This window comes from Microcaecilia unicolor, unplaced genomic scaffold, assembly GCF_901765095.1.
Source record: "Microcaecilia unicolor unplaced genomic scaffold, aMicUni1.1, whole genome shotgun sequence".
Classification (NCBI taxonomy): Eukaryota; Metazoa; Chordata; class Amphibia; order Gymnophiona; family Siphonopidae; genus Microcaecilia; species Microcaecilia unicolor.
In genome coordinates, this window is record NW_021962894.1 from 1 (window position 1) to 18,573 (window position 18,573).

At 44.9% G+C, this 18,573-nt stretch overlaps 1 protein-coding gene across 1 annotated transcript; it reads left to right on the forward strand.

Annotated features, from left to right (window-relative positions):
• Positions 1-3,041: 3,041 nt before the first annotated feature.
• Positions 3,042-7,871, forward strand: LOC115458637 (protein phosphatase 1J-like; the record flags this gene model as incomplete). The annotated part of the gene is made up of 3 exons (XM_030188480.1): positions 3,042-3,149; positions 5,534-5,685; positions 7,378-7,871. Coding segments are annotated over 3 exons (408 nt in total), but the record flags the coding sequence as incomplete, so codon positions are not given.
• Positions 7,872-18,573: the final 10,702 nt, after the last annotated feature.

An 18,573-nucleotide genomic window follows, 5' to 3' on the forward strand; every position in this document is an offset into this window, starting at 1 on the left:
GACTAAGGTCCATCGAGTCAGGCTTCCTGTCTCCAACAGTGGCTAGTCCAGGTTTCAAGTTTATTTCTTGATATACTGCCATCATGACGGTTTACCTTAATACAATAACATAAACTAGGAGAGGTCAAAGTAGAAAATGAACCTAGGAAGAGGACATGGAAATACTTTTAAAAACAAATAGGAGGAAATATTTTTTCACTCAACGAATAGTTAAGCTCTGGAACTCTTTGCCGGAGGAAGTGGTAACGGTGGTTAGAGTATCTGGGTTTAAGAAAGGTTTGGACAAATTCCTGGAGGAAAAGTCCATAGTCTTCAGACATGGGAAGCAACTGCTTGCCCTGGGATTTGTAGTATGGCATGTTGCCACGATTTGGGTTTCTGCCAGGTACTTGTGACCTGGCTTGAGCACTGTTTGGAAAACAGGATACTGGGCTAGATGGACCATTGGTCTGACCCAGTATGGCTACTCTTACGTTCTTATAGGAAAAGGCAATAGAACACGTAACTATCAGAAGTAGAAGAAAAAAAAGGGGGAAGATAAGGAAAGGTGTTGCTAGTACTCTGCAGCTCCCAAAAAGTAGATCTAGTTCCCATAGTTTATTTCCAATGTTTTTTATTTTTGTTACATTTGTACTCCGCACTTTCCCACTCATGGCAGGCTCAATGCGGCTTACATGGGGCAATGGAGGGTTAAGTGACTTGCCCAGAGTCACAAGGAGCTGCCTGTGCAGGGAATCGAACTCAGTTCCTCAGTTCCCTAGGACCAAAGTCCACCACCCTAACCACTAGGCCACTCCTCCACTGTTGCTACTACTTGAGATTCTACATGGAATGTTGCTATTCCACTAGCAACATTCCATGTAGAAGTCGGCCCTTGCAGATCATCGATGTGGCCGCGCAGGCTTCTGCTTCTGTGAGTCTGACTCACAGAAACAGAAGCCTGCGCAGCCTTCTACATGGAATGTTGCTAGTGGAATAGCAACATTCCATGTAGAATCTCCAATAGTATCTATTTTATTTTTGTTACATTTGTACCCTGCGCTTTCCCACTCATGGCAGGCTCAATGCGGCTTACATGGGGCAATGGAGGGTTAAATGACTTGCCCAGAGTCACAAGGAGCTGCCTGTGCCTGAAGTGGGAATTGAACTCAGTTCCTCAGGGCCAAAGTCCACCACCCTAACCACTAGGCCACTCCTCCACTCCAATGTTTATTACTTTTGTTGATAAACAATTTACCTTAACATCCCCACCATTAAAGTTATAAAAAAAAACTAAACACCTCTTCAAAATATATGTAAATAGTGCTCAGGATTCCCCCATCATTCGAAAAGTGAAACAGGATGGTCATCAGATGAAAATCATAACACCTGCAGCAACTATAATAATAGAATGTTCAAGCAATTTTTACTTAACGTAACTGACGATGAATCAAATTGCTGTGAGCTCCCCCTTAGATTTTTCAAATATTCTTGTTCTAAGTATAAAACTTCACACGGGCCGGTCCAAATTCTTAACAAATCTCCAAGAAAAAACCCCTCCATCCTACAATCCTGGAGCAATGAAAAACACAATAATGGTTCATACGTAATCCAGATGTACCAGTCTTCAATTTGAAGTTACCGCTCCACAAATCCTTTAATCGGCACTTGCTCCAAAAAAAAAAAAACCTCCCATCCAGGTTATAAAACCCCTCACCTCCATAAACAGAGTCACGCAGCCTTCACGGAAATTTTCACAGTCTTCCTGTGTTTCATTCTCTTTCGGTCCCAACACTGGCCATGTTTCACTTAATGCTTCCTCAAGTGACCAAACAGCCACTCTGTCCAGATGAGACCAAGCTTCTCAGAATACGGCACTCCTCAATGAAGACGCCGAAACATCAAGTAAGCCCATTTATAAATAATACTATAGTTTATTTCCAGGGATGAGCAATGGCTTATCGACCATACTAATACATTTTATGGGAACTTGTCCAACCCTCTTTTGAATCTGGCTACTTTGGTCACCTTGACCACATCCTAGTCTGTTTATTTATTTATTTACTAGTAAAAAAGGCCCGTTTCTGACACAAATGAAACGGGCGCTAGCAAGGTTTTCCTCGGAGTGTGTATGTTTGAGAGAGTGTATGTGACAGCAAGAGAGAGAGTGTGTGTGAGACACAGACTCTCTGTGAGACTGAGTGTATGAGACCAAGAGAGTGTGTGACTGTGTGACACACAGTGACTGTGATACAGTGTGAGACATAGAGTGTGTGAGAGTGAGAGAGAGAGTGTGTGAGAGAGACAGTGTGTGTGTGACAGAGATACCTCCCCCCCTCTCTGCTGTCAGGCCCCCCCCCTCTATCTCTCTGGTGTCTGAGCGTTACTGTGCAGGACGCTGAGCTCTGGCTGTGCTTCAAGGAACTGACCAATCCTATTTAATAGAATGAAACTCCAACATTCTGAAGCCGAGAAACCTCGTGTGGTTGGTCACGTCTGCTTGTGACGAACCCGGAAGTACATGATGTCAAATCACGAAATGGATACAGAGAGCAGGAATGCCTATCTCAGCCACTTCACTTTTAGAACGTTGGGAAAGTGAGGCTTCATTAGAATGTTGGAGGTGCGTTTTATATAGAGAGATTGCATTTGTATCCCACATTTTCCCACCTATTTGCAGGCTCAATGTGGCTTACATTGTTCCGTCATGGCGATCGCCATTTCCGGATTGAGAGATACAAGTAGTATTACATTAAAGATCATGATTAACATAGTAGATTAAGCAGGTTCCTGGATGTGGCCACGATCACTGGCAGAAAGGGAAGGAAGTTAAGAGTAGCTTCTTTAGGTCTCATCACACTTTTTCTTATTCTGTTATCAACACTCCTTTCCTTTGCCTTCCTGGTCCTCTTACTTTCCTCCACAATCCATGGCAAAAACTTCTAGTAATATGCAGTGATACAGCATGCTAAGGGAGGACCCTTATATTCATGAGGTGCTGTCAGGGTACGTCCTGAGTCTGTAGGGATCGGATTCTAAGATTTTTCTTTCCCTTTTGGCAGGCAAGAGTTATGGCAACCATTGGAGTTACTCGTGGTTTCGGGGATCACGACCTCAAGGTGTACAACTCTTCCATCCACATTAAACCCTTCCTGTCCTGCTTTCCTGAAGTAAGTAAATTAAACTCTGGAATTCATTGCCAGAGAATGTAGTAAAAGCGGTTAGCTTAGCGGGGTTTAAAGAAGATTTGATGGCTTCCTAAAGGAAAAGTCTCTAGGCTATTATTAAAATGGACTTGGGGAAAATCCACTGCTTATTTCTAGAATAAGCAGCATAAAATGTATTGTACTGTTAGGGGATCTTGCCAGGTACTTGTGACCTGGCTTGGCCACTGTTGGAAACAGGATGCTGGGCTTGATGGACCTTCGGTCTGTCCCAGTGTGGCAATACTTATGTACGTATCCTCCCATACTTGATCCTGAAGTCACAGGCCCTTTTAAAGGCTTCATACAGTCTTCTTGGCACCAAATATTAGGCAATAGCACTGTACAGGTGGGTAAAATGTTTTCTGCACTCAAACTCTCTTTTTGGATCAGTCGTACTGTCATCCATTTCTTTTACCATGTTAATTATTCTGGCTACAGTCCAGTAAACTTTTCCTTTTATGAAGTTACTTGCCGCGTGCTTGCTTTAGATTCCATGGCACCCTGAGATTCGTGGATAGCACCTGAATGTGTAACTCCTAAAGGTTTGTGACTGTGGTGTGACAGCAAAGGAGGAGAAGACTGAAAAAACAGCAATGCAAAAACTGTCCATCACAAATCTGAAATGCCTTCCTTGTTTGTTTTTCATTCATGTTAAGACATAAATGATATTAATGTAATAATTTGCTTCATTTGGGTTGCCTTGATATGACTCTGATTTTTAATCAATAATTTCCATTGCACACAGTTGCTCACAAGTCTAGTCAGTGAAAAATTGCACACAAGCCATCAGTCAGAGCAGCGGTTCTCAATCCAGTCCTTGGGAGACACACACTGTCAGGTCACAAAGCAGCAACTAGGTTTGTGAGCCCTTGGGCCGCTGCCAAGGAGCGGCAGTGGCAGGCAAAACCACCCCAACCAGCACTGGGCTAACACACACACAAAGCAGGGACTGCAGACAGGGATAAGCAAAGCAGGAACCCACTGGACAAGAACACTTGGACTGGAGCAAGGCTTCACCTGCACTTGACCACCTTTCCCCAGGAGTTGAGCCCCTGGGCGCAGGCGGCCGGCAGGACTTACCGGACTGGGCAGGAACTGGATACCAGCAGGAAACACATAACATAGTCAAGACTACAAACTGCCAGGCAGCCACTAAGACAGAAACACAGACAGGAGGGAGTCAGGACTACAAGCTGCCAAGCAGCCACTAATAAAGAACACAGGCACAAGACAAGGAAATGCAGACCAGAAACAAGACTAGAAACTAAACAATAAAACCAAAGCTAACTACACACAAACAAACAAGAACCAGGAAAGAACTCAGAATAAAACTGGACTAGGCAGAATGCACAGAGCACACCCACTTACCAGGGACCTTAGACGATGCAAAGGCAAACACAGAAGTTTCTAGGTGATTAATAAAGCCCATCAGCTGCAGCAATCACAAGGCAACTACGGGTGCTGTTCAGGTACAAACAAGGAAAGCAATTCTGGCAGCCCGGAAGATCTGGACTGAATTGGGCTGAAGTCTGGAACAGGTGACAGTAAACAGACAGTCCATTGCAGCCACCAGGTCTGGCCACCAGAGGGCGAGGTGAGCACAGACAAGGAAACGGTCACAAATGTGACACACACAGCCAGGCAGGTTTTCAGGATATCCACAATGAGTATGCACGAGATAAATTTGCATGGAAACTCGTGCATACTGATTGCGGTAATCCTGAAAACCTGACTTACTGAGTGTCCCTTAGACAAAGCATTGGTTGGGTGACCCTCCTCCAAACTGGTTTAATTTGAAATCATTTATAGAATGTACCTGGGCAGTTGGGGTTGGTTTCCCCTCCCCCACCACCACCACAACAAAATGGTATCCCATACTCTGTGTGAACATTTGGAGATCTTCACTGTTCCCAAATAGCTTCAGTTTTCAAGTACTACTACTACTACTACTTGACATTTCTAAAGCGCTACTAGGGTTACGCAGCGCTGTACAATTTAGCATAGGACAGTCCCTGCTCAAAGGAGCTTACAATCTAAAGGACAAATGTACAGTCAGTCAAATAGGGGCAGTCTAGATTTCCTGAAAGGTATAAAGGTTAGGTGCCGAAAGCAACATACTAGGTGCAGTAGTGCATAGTTGTGAATTTTGAGACATGTTGGTGGTTGAATTTGGCAGTGACCGGTCTAGATTTATCCAGCTGGTCACTCTCACTGTCCAAATTCAGTCTTAATTCAGGTTGGTTTTCCCATGCTTGTTTAAGATGCATTGAAATGATGGATGATGTTATCTGATGACTGGCCAGTTTTCTCACGAGAGATGCATAGCTATGACTTCCTTCCTCCTTCAGGTCAGAGTTTATGACCTCATGCAGTACAAACACCAGCCTGACGATGTGATGGTCATGGGCACTGACGGACTCTGGGACGTGGTTAACGATCAGGAAGTAGCGGACATTGTCAGAACCATCCTCTCGGATTATAAACCAAATCACCCAAGCAGGTACGTCCAAAAAGAAATTAAATGCCGCAAACTGATGTGAAGCGAGTATGCATCACCCTATAACAATGCCATGTCCAGCAGCTAGAAAAGCATTCAAAAGTGGAATTATTAAGGGAACCAGATATCTCATTGAACTGGCAACACCATACTGAGCCTTTCGTTGGATCAAATCTGACCAGGTCAGCAGCAACTGAAAATCCTTTGATGACCTCAAAATGAAACAATTGATGGATCTCAGTCCAATAGCCAGTCAATCGATTGGCACAGTTGGGTTTCATTTTGAATTGGGCAATATGGCTCGGGGGAGGAGACAGAGAAGGCCAGGGCTTTGCTACTGGACATGGATGGCATTATTTGGGTTTCTGCAGGTGCAATGTTGCTACTCGTTGAGATTCTGCATGGAATCTTGTTACTCTTTAGGATTCCAGAATCTTGCTATTCTTTAGGGTTCTACATGGAATCTTGCTACTTCTTGGATTCCTACAGGTACAATGTTGCTACTTTTTGCGATTCTGCATGGAATTTTGTTACTCTTTAAGATTCCAGAATCTTGCTATTTTTTAGGGTTCAGATAAAAAAAAGTGGGAAGTGGACCAATGAATCCAGGACACTGAGACTGTGGTGGTATATAAAGGAGCAAACTTTATTGTAGACTCGACACAGTACTGTGTTTCGGCCACAGGCCTGCCTCAGGAGTTTGTCGCTGGCCAAATAGAAGCAGGAGATTCTACAGCCAGTTTACCGATGCATAATCGCCCATCCTATTGAAATACCTCAACAGCTTACACACTCAAATCCGTCTAATCGTAGTATTTCAATAGGACAGGCGGTTATCATGCATTGGTCAACAAGCTGTAGAATCTCCTGCTTCTATTTGGCCAGCGACAAACTCCTGAGGCAGGCCTGTGGCCGAAACACAGTACTGTGTCGAGTCTACAATAAAGTTTGCTCCTTTATATACCACCAAAGTCTCAGCGTCCTGGAGTCACCCACTTTTTTTTTTATCTGTATCTTTACCTCATGGGAGTTTGTGTTCATCCACTTAGGTGGATAACCTACCCCGATATATTCTTTAGGGTTCTACATGGAATGTTGCTACTAATTGGGTTTCTGCCAGATACTTGTGACCTGGATTGGCCACTGATAGAAGCAGGATACTGGGCTAGATAGACCATTGGTCTGACCCAGCATGGCTATTCTTATGTTCTTATGCCAATGTTACTAAGGTCTATATATGGCAAAGCAAGTTACGCACACCCAATTTACACACGTAACTTGAGTGATAAGCCAATCAGTGTCGATAACTGGGTGTTAGCAACCAATTACAATTGGCAATAATTAGGATTTGCATGCATATCTTATTCTATAATGACATGCATGCAAATATTTGGGGGTGGGGCTAGTGGGTGTTCTAGGGGCGTTCCTAAATTTACACACGTAGATATAGAATATGACCAAACCATGCCTAATGTAGGCACCAGCGTTTAAGCCTGATATAGAAGTCCTAACTGCACACAGTTTTATGCCCTAAGCGTGATGTATACTCCTTATTGAATTACACTAAGCGTGTTAAATATTTTGCACCAATTTTTAGGCGCCACTTATAGAATTTACGCCTGAGAGTATGGACTCCACCATCCATTGGTGAAACATGTCTTGCTAAATTCTGTCGTGTCATTTTTGGTGCTGTAGGTTTACCAAAGTAGCCCAAGAGCTGGTCTCCAGGTCTAGAGGTGTCCTGAAGGAGAGAGGGTGGAGAATGGCCAACGACAAATTGGGCTCAGGGGACGACATCAGTGTGTTTGTGATCCCTCTTGGCAATCAGAGGAAAGGCACGTGAGAGGATTCTCCAGAAGGAAGCCATCTCTGCTCACTTACTGCGTTCTTGACCAAGAGGGGAAGGTAACAGCTCTGTGTACAACAATGGCTATTGTGAGCCGGTGAAAAGCAGGCAAGTTCTCCTCATGCCTCACCCAGCCCCCTTCACTGGAAGTTCTTCAACCCCACACCTAATAGACCACTGCTTTGCAGTTACCAGCTGACTCAAATGTAACCAGGAATTGTGAAAAGCAAATGGTCCCTCTATTTAACAAAGTGAAAGCACTGTTAAGGGTTGTTCTTGTGTTAAGGTGCAGTTGCTGTATATACTAGAAATCTTTGTATTGCACTAATGAAAGTTGCAAAATGGGGCCCATAATATCCTTTGGGCAACTTTATGGTTCTATAAATGTATTTGCAAGTTAAAGAGCACTTGTGTACCTGATCACTGCTGAGTGAATGCAGCTTGCAACGTTCAAGCTGTTTACTCCTGTTCTAGAAAATGCCTAGTGAAGCATGATGTATCATCAAAGATGGCAGAGGGGATCATCCTGTCCATCTCATTTGTGTAGGGTTCTCTTTAGAAAGCAGGTAAGGCTATGCAAAGGATTTTAGTTCAGTCCGTTACACTGACCGACTAGGTCCAAAGACTAACCTGTTCAGCTGGCTTCCGGGCCATGGTATCCCTGAGTTCCTGGTGCAGTTGGCTAATTATCAGATGTTGTAAGGAGAAAGAATGTCACAAAATTGATCTTTTTTTCCAGAGAGGGTACAAACAGCTCTTCAGCAGCTACATGGGCGACCTCGTGGACTTACGTTCATGCCATATGAAGCTTTAGACAGGGTTGATGCTGAAAATGAAGACTGCAGCTAGGTTCAATTTTTAGAAAGAAATACAAATATCTTTATAGTAAATTTCTAGAAAATAAGTATTTTTATATCAACTATTTTACTGACAGCCTTTATTTATAATTCAACAATTTGTACTGATAACAAGTCAAAGTAAACAAATCCAACGATATGAGAAAAGGAACATTCGCAGCAGCACCCCACCCAACAGAATCAACCCAAAACCCTCCCCCACCCCATACACTTCCCACCCCCTCCTCCAAGAGGATAAAATAAAGAGGCAGAACACCACCTCAAATGTCACAGAGGTAAGGTTTTAAGGAGCAGGCCGCGGGCTCCAGGAGAGAGATGCTATATAAAAAGGCCGCCCAAACCAACCGGAACCATTTTCTTGCCAGTCTTTATTTAAAAGGACAGGCAAATCCGAGCATGGCCACGTAGGAGACACAACTTGGACCCAGGGGCCAGGGGCGTATCTGAGGTTCGGCGGTAGGGGGGCAGGGGCTAGAGTGAGGGGGCACATTATAGCCCCCCTGGCTGCCGCCCCCCTACCACCGTCAACCCTCCCCTACCGCCGTCAACCCTCCCCTGCCTACCACCGTCACCTACCCCCGCCGAGGTCCGCTTCCTCCGGTCCGGTGCCTTTAAAAGTATTACTTCAGCTAGTGGGGGACCCTCAACCCCCGCCAGCCCAGCCGAGGTCTTGTTTTAAGAAGTTTTTCCATTGAAAACTGCCTGCCTGCATCCCTTCCAGTTTCGGACTGAGTCTGACGTTGCAGCACGTTGACGTCCTGCACGTACAACGTGCTGCAACATCAGACTCAGTCCGAAACTGGAAGGGATGCAGGCAGGCAGTTTTCAATAGCACGAGGATGGAAGAACTTCTTAAAACAAGACCTCAGCTGGGCTGGCGGGGGTTGGGGGTCCCCCGCCAGCTGAAGTAATACTTTTAAAGGCACCGGACCGGAGGAAGCGGACTTCGGCGGGGGTAGGTGATGGCGGTAGGCGGGGGAGGGTTGACGGCGGTAGGGGAGTCCAGGCCCCTGTGGCCCCACGCAGATACGCCCCTGCCAGGGGTATAGCCAGACCTCAGCAGGAGGGGATCCAGAGCCCGATGTGGGGGGGGACACAGTTTAGCCCGCCTCCCCCTGCTGCTGCCAACCCCCTGCCATGTTCGACCCCCCCCCCCCAAGCCACTTTTGACCTGTATGGACGTGCATGCAGGACATCAGGAGTCAGGACTGAAAGAAACAGCGAAGGCGCTGGAGACCACCACTGAAGAAGACTTTGACTGGCGGGGGTTGGGGACCCCCCCCCCCCAGCAAAGGTACCTAGCGGCAGCGGGGGAGTGGTGGTGGCGGCAGGAGGGGGGATCGAAAGTTGCAGGGGAGGGTCGGCGGCGGGGGGGGGGTTGAAAGTAGAGGGGGCCAGGGCTAAATCTGTGGGGCCCATGCCACCGTGGCCCCACCTAGCTACGCCCCCGCTTGGACCTTTGCACTTCTTACTAGAGCTCAAAGCACACATTCAGTTTCGAGGAGTGTAATGCAAGCTTGTAAGCTAGAGAATGTTCCGGTTTTTAAGAAACAGACCGCTATTGAAAGGGGCCTTGACAGCTTAGGTAAATGAACTAGGTCTGAGCATACCGGCTTCTCATGCGCTAAATCCAAAACATCATTCGCTATCACAGAATAATGGATGTTAGTACGCCAAGGGCCATCTGTGAAGATTTTACAGTCGCAGTGAATAAAACTGTGTGTTTAAGTTTTCCACGCACAAAATTTTTATTGAGATGACGAGCTGCTATGATGCAAAATTTGTGGTCAGGGTGGTGGACTTTGGTCCTGGGGAACTGAGGAACTGAGTTCGATTCCCACTTCAGGCACAGGCAGCTCCTTGTGACTCTGGGCAAGTCACTTAACCCTCCATTGCCCCATGTAAGCCGCATTGAGCCTGCCATGAGTGGGAAAGCGCGGGCTACAAATGTAACAAAAAATAAAATAGATACTATTGGAGATTCTACATGGAATGTTGCTATTCCACTAGCAACATTCCATGTAGAAGGCTGCGCAGGCTTCTGTTTCTGTGAGTCTGACGTCCTGCACATACGTGCAGGACGTCAGACTCACAGAAGCAGAAGCCTGCGCGGCCACATTGGTGATCTGCAAGGGCCGACTTCTACATGGAATGTTGCTAGTGGAATAGCAACATTCCATGTAGAATCTCAAATAGTAGCAACAGTGGAGGAGTGGCCAAGTGGTTAGGGTGGTGGACTTTGGTCCTGGGGAACTGAGTTGGATTCCCACCTCAGGCACGGGCAGCTCCTTGTGACTCTGGGCAAGTCACTTAACCCTCCATTGCCCCATGTAAGACGCATTGAGCCTGCCATGAGTGGGAAAGCGCAGGGTACAAATGTAACAAAAATAAAATAGATACTATTGGAGATTCTACATGGAATGTTGCTACTATTGGAGATTCTACATGGAATGTTGCTATTCCACTAGCAACATTCCATGTAGAAGGCTGCGCAGGCTTCTGTTTCTGTGAGTCTGACGTCCTGCATGTGCAGGACGTCAGACTCACAGAAGCAGAAGCCTGCACGGCCACATTGGTGATCTGCAAGGGCCGACTTCTACATGGAATGTTGCTAGTGGGACTCTGGGCAAGTCACTTAACCCTCCATTGCCCCCATGTAAGCCGCATTGAGCCTGCCATGAGTGGGAAAGCGCGGGCTACAAATGTAACAAAAAAAAATTGTGAGCATAGTACAAATAGGCAGGAAATATTCTCACACCAAATTTCACAAAATAAAATAAAGGGTGAGAAATTAACAGAAATTTTAAACTGCTGCAAATTTTAAGTTTTGGGGGTTAGCTATAACCATAGGGGGTGACCTCTATGTTACTTTGTAGATTTAGGAGTTACCTAACCTTAACACAGCATTCAATGCAGCTTAAGGTTGCCGTAATGCTTCACACGTGACACGTATGTGAGAAATAAACAGGATAGGTACATAAGTACATAAGTAATGCCACACTGGGAAAAGACCAAGGGTCCATCGAGCCCAGCATCCTGTCCCCGACAGCAGCCAATCCAGGCCAAGGGCACCTGGCGAGCTTCCCAAACGTACAAACATTCTATACAATCAAGCCATTGTGACATCACTAATGAGGTTGGCTCTTATTGGTGGAATGAGCCACTATGACATCACAATAGGTTAAATCACTGCTCTATGTAATAAAAGTGAGCCAAGTAGAGGACATAAGTACATAAGTAATGCCACACTGGGAAAAGACCAAGGGTCCACCGAGCCCAGCATCCTGTCCACGACAGCGGCCAATCCAGGCCAAGGGCACCTGGTGTCGGGCATAATGGCTCCAAGCAGGATTTTTGGGGAACCTTTAGCCCCAATTTTGCAACCCTCCCTCTAAAGCCCTCTGGCTAGACCATCATGACAGAGGCCACCTGAATTTCAGCTTCAATGCCAAAATCAGTCTGAAATTTGGTTTTGGCCAAAAATGTCAGGGAACTTTCATGTGAAAAAAAACCCTTTTTTGCTACATCCCATGATGCTCCTCCTCGTCTCCCAAACAGAAAAAGCCCTCCTACCCATGTTGACTTCAATCTCAAAACGGCTGCCGTGAACTCCAGCGGCAATCTTGCGAAACTACCACTGGAAGTCCCGGCAGCCATTTTAACTGTGGAGACAGCATGAACAGGAGTAAGTGGGGCTCGCTCCTGTTCCGACTAGCCACTAGACCACCAGGACGGTACACTAAGTCTGGGAGAACTTCTTTTTTTTTGGGGGGGGGGGGGAAGCAGCAGCGGAGGAAGAGAGAGGGAGCGAAGGCTCCTACCATTCAGGGGTTGGGCCAGTTTCAGCTTCAGTTTCAGTCAAAACCAAGCAGCAAATTTCAACCACAGATTCAGTTTTGGCCACAATGAGAAAAAAAAAAATGTTTAACGGCACCAATACACTCTATTGTTATGCATGTCTCCACAGCGATTTAGGTTATATCACATAAGTACGTAAGTAATGCCACACTGGGAAAAGACCAAGGGTCCATTGAGCCCAGCATCCTGTCCACGACAGCGGCCAATCCAGGCCAAGGGCACCTGGCGAGCTTCCCAAACGTACAAACATTCTATACATGTTATTCCTGGAATTGTGGATTTTTCCCAAGTCCATTTAGTAGTGGTTTATGGACTTGTCCTTTAGGAAACCGTCTAACCCCTTTTTAAACCCTGCTAAGCTAACCGTTTTCACCACGTTCTCCGGCAACAAATTCCAGAGTTTAATTATGCGTTGGGTGAAGAAACAATTTCTCCGATTTGTTTTAAATTTACTACGCACACTATAAATAAAATGCCACATGTCTTCCCTTCTCTGTGACTTTCTCAATAGGCTAATTAGGTAGGATACTGTTTTCAACTCCTGGTTCTTTTCAAAGCACTGTGGATGATCAGCATCTTACAGGAAACTTCACTGGGGCAGAGTCTACTTAAACCTGTCCCAAGACAAATGCTGTGCAAAAGGGTCTTGATTTTCTCAGGCTGGGGGAAGGAGCTTTAGTGATAAAGATAGAATGCAGCTGAAGTGAGACTACTGTGGGCTGGCCCAGCATGAACAGGGAGAAAGCTGGGGGCGTCAGGCCTTTATGATGGAGGAATTCTATACTAATTAGAAATAAAGAATACAAATTTTTGCAGCATTTTCAAAATTTTTGCACAATTCCCTCAGGAGAAATTATTTGCTCACCTCATTCTATAACATGAGTGTCTAAATGTAAACACCCTTTGCGACCTCAGATTACAGAATACCAGCACTTAGGACTAGATTCTATATAATCACACCTAAAAAAAAGAAACCAGCGCCAAGAAAAAAATTACACCTAGGCGTATTCTGTAAAGTATGTCTAAATATAGAATACACCTATGAGGAAAGGCTAAAGCGGCTAGGGGTCTTCAGCTTGGAGAAAAGGCGGCTGAGGGGAGACATGATAGAGGTATATAAAATAATGAGTGGAGTTGAACGGGTAGATGTGAAGCGTCTGTTTACGCTTTCCAAAAATACTAGGACTAGGGGGCATGAAATGAAGCTACAATGTAGTAAATTTAAAACGAATCGGAGAAAATTATTCTTCACTTAACATGTAATTAAACTCTGGAATTCGTTGCTAGAGAATGTGGTAAAGGTGGTTAGCTTAGCGGAGTTTTAAAAAAGGTTTGGACGGCTTCCTAAAGGAAAAGTCCATAGACCGTTATTAAATGGACTTGGGGAAAATCCACTATTTCTGGGATAAGCAATATACAATGTTTTGTACATTTCTGGGATCTTGCCGGGTATCTGTGACCTGGATTGGCCACTGTTGGAAACAGGATGCTGGGCTTTATGGATCTTTGATCTTTCCCAGTATGGCAATACTTATGTATTCATTTCCATGTGGTTTATAGAATACGCATAGCTAAATTAAGTCACGGGCAGTTACATCAAGTACAACTTGGTGAAAATACTGACGCCTAAATTAGGCAGAGACTGGGTGTATTCTATAACAATGTGCATAGATTTTAGAAACTCCCATGACCTGCCCATTCCACACCCCCTTTTTGGCAGCACGCATAAGAATTTACGTCCACCACTTTACTAATTACGCCTAGCAAGTTGTGCGTGTAAATCCTAGTTAATGCCAATTAGTATCAATAATTGCTGGTTAAGTGGCAATTATCGGTGCTGACTGGCTTGTTAATTAAATTGCACACGCAAATCCAGAATACGACCGGGATTTGCGCACAAGATTTCGGTAATGCTATACAGAATCCCTGGGTTAGCGTGCAAATGTTACAGATTCACGCACAAGTGCTAGTTGAGCTCTAACCCCGGGATTCTATATATGCCACCTTAATTTCCGTGTGGAAATTGAAGCGTATTCTGTAACAAAGCACGTAATTAATTGGTTAACTAGCTAATCAGAACTGTTAATTGGACGTTAACAAGCAATTAGCACTAATTGGCATTAAGATTTACACACACAACTTGCTAAGCTTATTCTGTAACATGGTGCGCATAAATTCTAAATCGCACAGTTGAAAGAGGGCGTGGCCATGGGCGGAGTGTGGGCGTTTCTAAAATCTATGCACATTGTTATAGAATACACCCGCTCTGTGACTAATTTAGGTGTTGGGATTTATGCCAAGTAAAACGTGGCATAAATGGCCGCGTGGAGAGGAGCTTAGCGTTATTCTATATACCATGCGGAAATTTAAGCCTATTCTATAAAATTTACGCGTACTTTACAGAATACACCTAGGTGTAATTTTTTTCCATGCAGAATTTTCAGGTGCCATATATAGAATGTAGCCCTAAGGAATTTTCTAGAATCTCAGGAGCCATTTTTAATAAAGGGCTGCCACGCGGCAACCCAGAACTACTGCCGGCTCAACGCGGCTGCTTGTGGTAGTTCCACCTTGAGCGCATGCCATTTCCAGCACTATGGACATTTTTTCCGTAATTATTAGCGCGGCACTAACCTGGCGGTATCGGGCAGTGCCATGTGCTACTCAGTTACCACAGAAGCCCTTATCGTAAGTACACCCCCCCCCCCCCCCACGGCCACACAGTAAATGCAATTTTACCACATGGCCATGCCGATTTTTGGCCTTTTACCCACTGCAATAAAAAGGGCCCTGGTCCGCGGCCAAAACAGCAGATGCGGCTACTGCCGCTTGGTAAACTGGCCCCTCAGTGCACAAGTTGCATAGCGCACAAGTGGAAGGGGTGTTCACATGGGCATCTCCCACAATTATGTGACCTTGTTATAGAAAAGCTTTTTTTTTAATTCTTTATTTATTGTTATTTATAATTTTTTTTACAAGTTATACACTTGTGAAACAGAAACACAGCTTGTATTAACATATAATAGAAAATTAACCTTTAGCAAATTATAATCCGCTTTCTTAGACCACAATAATTGTGGGGACGAGACAGAATCAATAGGAGATATTAAGTAGAATTCAAACCTAGGAAAGACTACATGTGATTTACCTCACCAAATTTATAATCCAACATTATTATAACTTTTTCAAATCCAAAAATGCTCTTAATTGTTCAGGTGTATAAAATATATACTTTACATCAGCATATCGAATCACACATTTACATTTTTTTATTTTTGTTACATTTGTACCCTGCGCTTTCCCACTCATGGCAGGCTCAAGGCGGCTTACATGGGGCAATGGAGGGTTAAGTGACTTGCCCAGAGTCACAAGGAGCTGCCTGTGCCTGAAGTGGGAATCGAACTCAGTTCCTCAGGACCAAAGTCCACCACCCTAAGGATTTAAGGCGGACTATGTTAACCCGAGTCCCTGATGAAAACATTGAAACCCGCGGCGTCGGGCGTAATTTAGGGGAAGCCTAAGTGGACTCCAACAACGTGAGACATGCAGTGGCATGCAAGTTAAGTTAAAGTTTTTTCATTTTTTATATTTAATGCACACATTATATATATTTTTTGAGCACTTTCGGCAGTGTGTTTGCAACAATCACAGCATTCACCAATAGTTTATTAAGGGATGACCCGATGAAGAGAGACTATGCTACTAGGCAAATAATGTGAAATTGCCGTAAAGTAGTATTTTCCGAGGGCTCCCTATAATAACTTTAACTTAACAGTTGGCTTGTGAATTGTTTGCACACACCTAGTTCTAATCTTTGGTATTGTGATTTGCGTGTTTGATTCTTCCAAGGATTTTGTGATTTTGGAGATTTCAAGTGGTTTCAGGCTAGTGGAATAGCAACATTCCATGTAGAATCTCCAATAGTATCTATTTTATTTTTGTTACATTTGTACCCCGCGCTTTCCCACTCATGGCAGGCTCAATGTGGCTTACATGGGGCAATGGAGGGTTAAGTGATTTGCCCAGTCACAAGGAGCTGCCTGTGCCTGAAGTGGGAATCAAACTCAGTTCCCCAGCACCAAAGTCCACCACCCTAACCACTAGGCCACTCCTCCATTTACATGGATAAGCAAGGAAGAAAGTCCCCCCCCAAGTTTCAAAACTTCCTGTTTCACCGTCAAAAAATTTTTTTCTCCTTTCTTGGGTCGATTTTGTAACATCTGGATAAATCCAAATCCTATTTCCACCGAAAGGAGTTTTTGACTGTCTAAAGTGAAGTCTTAGAATGGTATTGAGATCTTGTTCAAAAACGAATTTTACCAAAAGAGTGGCTCTCTCCGTAGAGTTGTCTATCGATTGTTCCAAAATGGCAGATATATTGTTCTCATCAATGTTCATGTCTGCTCCACCTCTATTTTCTCCTTCATTCACCAGGTTTTTAGGCAACTAATAAATCTTATTTATAGGGGGAATTACTTCTTGAGGCATTAGAAAAGCATTATTTACACGCTAAAGTGCCACATTTCACCTGCCACGGCATAAGTGAACACATCTAACTGCTGACACATAATTGTCAATTCACTCCTGCATTTCTGTAATGAATGCTGGGCACCCAAACGCCACTGTAGAATTTGTGCTTAGCGTCCAGCATTCTGGCGCCTAACTTTCCAGAATTGCCCCCCCCCTTGGGGTTTCGAATATCAAGGACTGTTTGCCGAATGTTCCATGGTTTAGGGGCCCTTTCACTAAGGCGCGTAGGCACCTACGAGCGGCCGACGCGCGTCAAATTGGAACTGCCGCCCGGCTGCTGCGTGCCCCGGCGGTAATTCCATTCTTGATGCGCGTCCGAGACACGCGGTAGAAAACATTTTCTACTTTCTACCGCCTGGCGCTTACCCAGCGGTAATCGGCAGTTTACGCGTGCTGATGCTTACCGCCCAGTTAGCAGGCGAGACCTTACCGATAAGTCAATGGGTGGCGGTAAGGTCTCAGGCCGAAAATGGACTTCATTTTGACGCACGTCCATTTTCAGCCACAACAAAAAAAAAAAAGGCTTATTTTTTTCCAGGTGCGCTGAAAAATAGACCTGCGCGCGTCCAAAACACGCGCCTACACCAGTGCAGTCCACTTTTCGGCACACCTTAGTAAAAGGGCCCCTTAGCTTCTATTTTATTTAGCAGTTAAAAACATCTTTTCTGTAGCCATTTCATCTTCTGCATCCTGTATGTCTTTTCCTTCGATAATGATTTCTTCCTCCGTTTTGGGGGCGTGATGCATCCCAAGATGACGCCTGTTCTTTCTGAAGCATCACTCCAAAGCCCTCGCTGCTGGGTTATAGTGGTTCTATAGCCCCACCACCACCACCACCAAGAAATCCCCCAAAGTGCAGACAAGAATTCCCCTCATCAATAATGTGTTTAGTTTCTAAGGATGTACAGCGTTCTTTTCCAACCTCCACGGTTTTTATCACACTGGAAGAGTTTTCTGAATGCAAATCCATTACCATTTGCAGGGCACTGGGGCATATGGTTCTGCGCTGTTCCATACCACAACTGGCCATCGTTGTACCCAACGAGGTTAAACGAGTTGCTCAAGGCCACCCGGTGGGAATCTATCCAGAGTTATCTGAGCTCATCAGAACATAAGAGGTGCCGAACACTGCACTAGACCTGGGCCACTGAAAGAAAGAGGCAGAACAACCTTCCATTTTTCTAGCACATACTTTGTCTTTAATGTTCAGAAGCAGGGAGAGGGGCCAGCGCCTCCGCAGTGAGCGAGCAGCACTGGCAAGGCAGTAGATTGCATAGTTATCTCCGATGGGCAACATTACTGCCCCTAACTACACAAACCACTACCTCAGCCAGTGAACAGCTCAGCCAGAGGTGCATCAGATCCACTGAAGAAATTATGAGCACAAGTTATGCATTATGGAATAGGGTTAAAAAGGTTACAGATTGATAAAGTCTGTACAGCTCTGGAAATTATCACATTAACAGCGCTTACATGATCTCTGGGATTTATGGTCCCTGGAATTTATGGGACCCCTACAAACAGGCCTGGGAAAGGAGACTAGTGTAAACAGTAAGATGTTGCCAGACCTTGGAAATCAGATAAGCCCTGAGAAAGACAGTCTTGCAGGAGAAGGAACTATTGTCTGAAACAGGTATTTAAACTCTCAGAATATTTTGGGAGATGCAGAGTTAGACCACATGTTTGGGTCCCATGCGCTCCCCATGAGAAACTAGCATTTGTAATGTACTTTCTCTTGGTAAGAATAATAAAGAATTGCCTTTCTCATATGCTGGTCCGTCTTTTATCTCTCTCTAAATT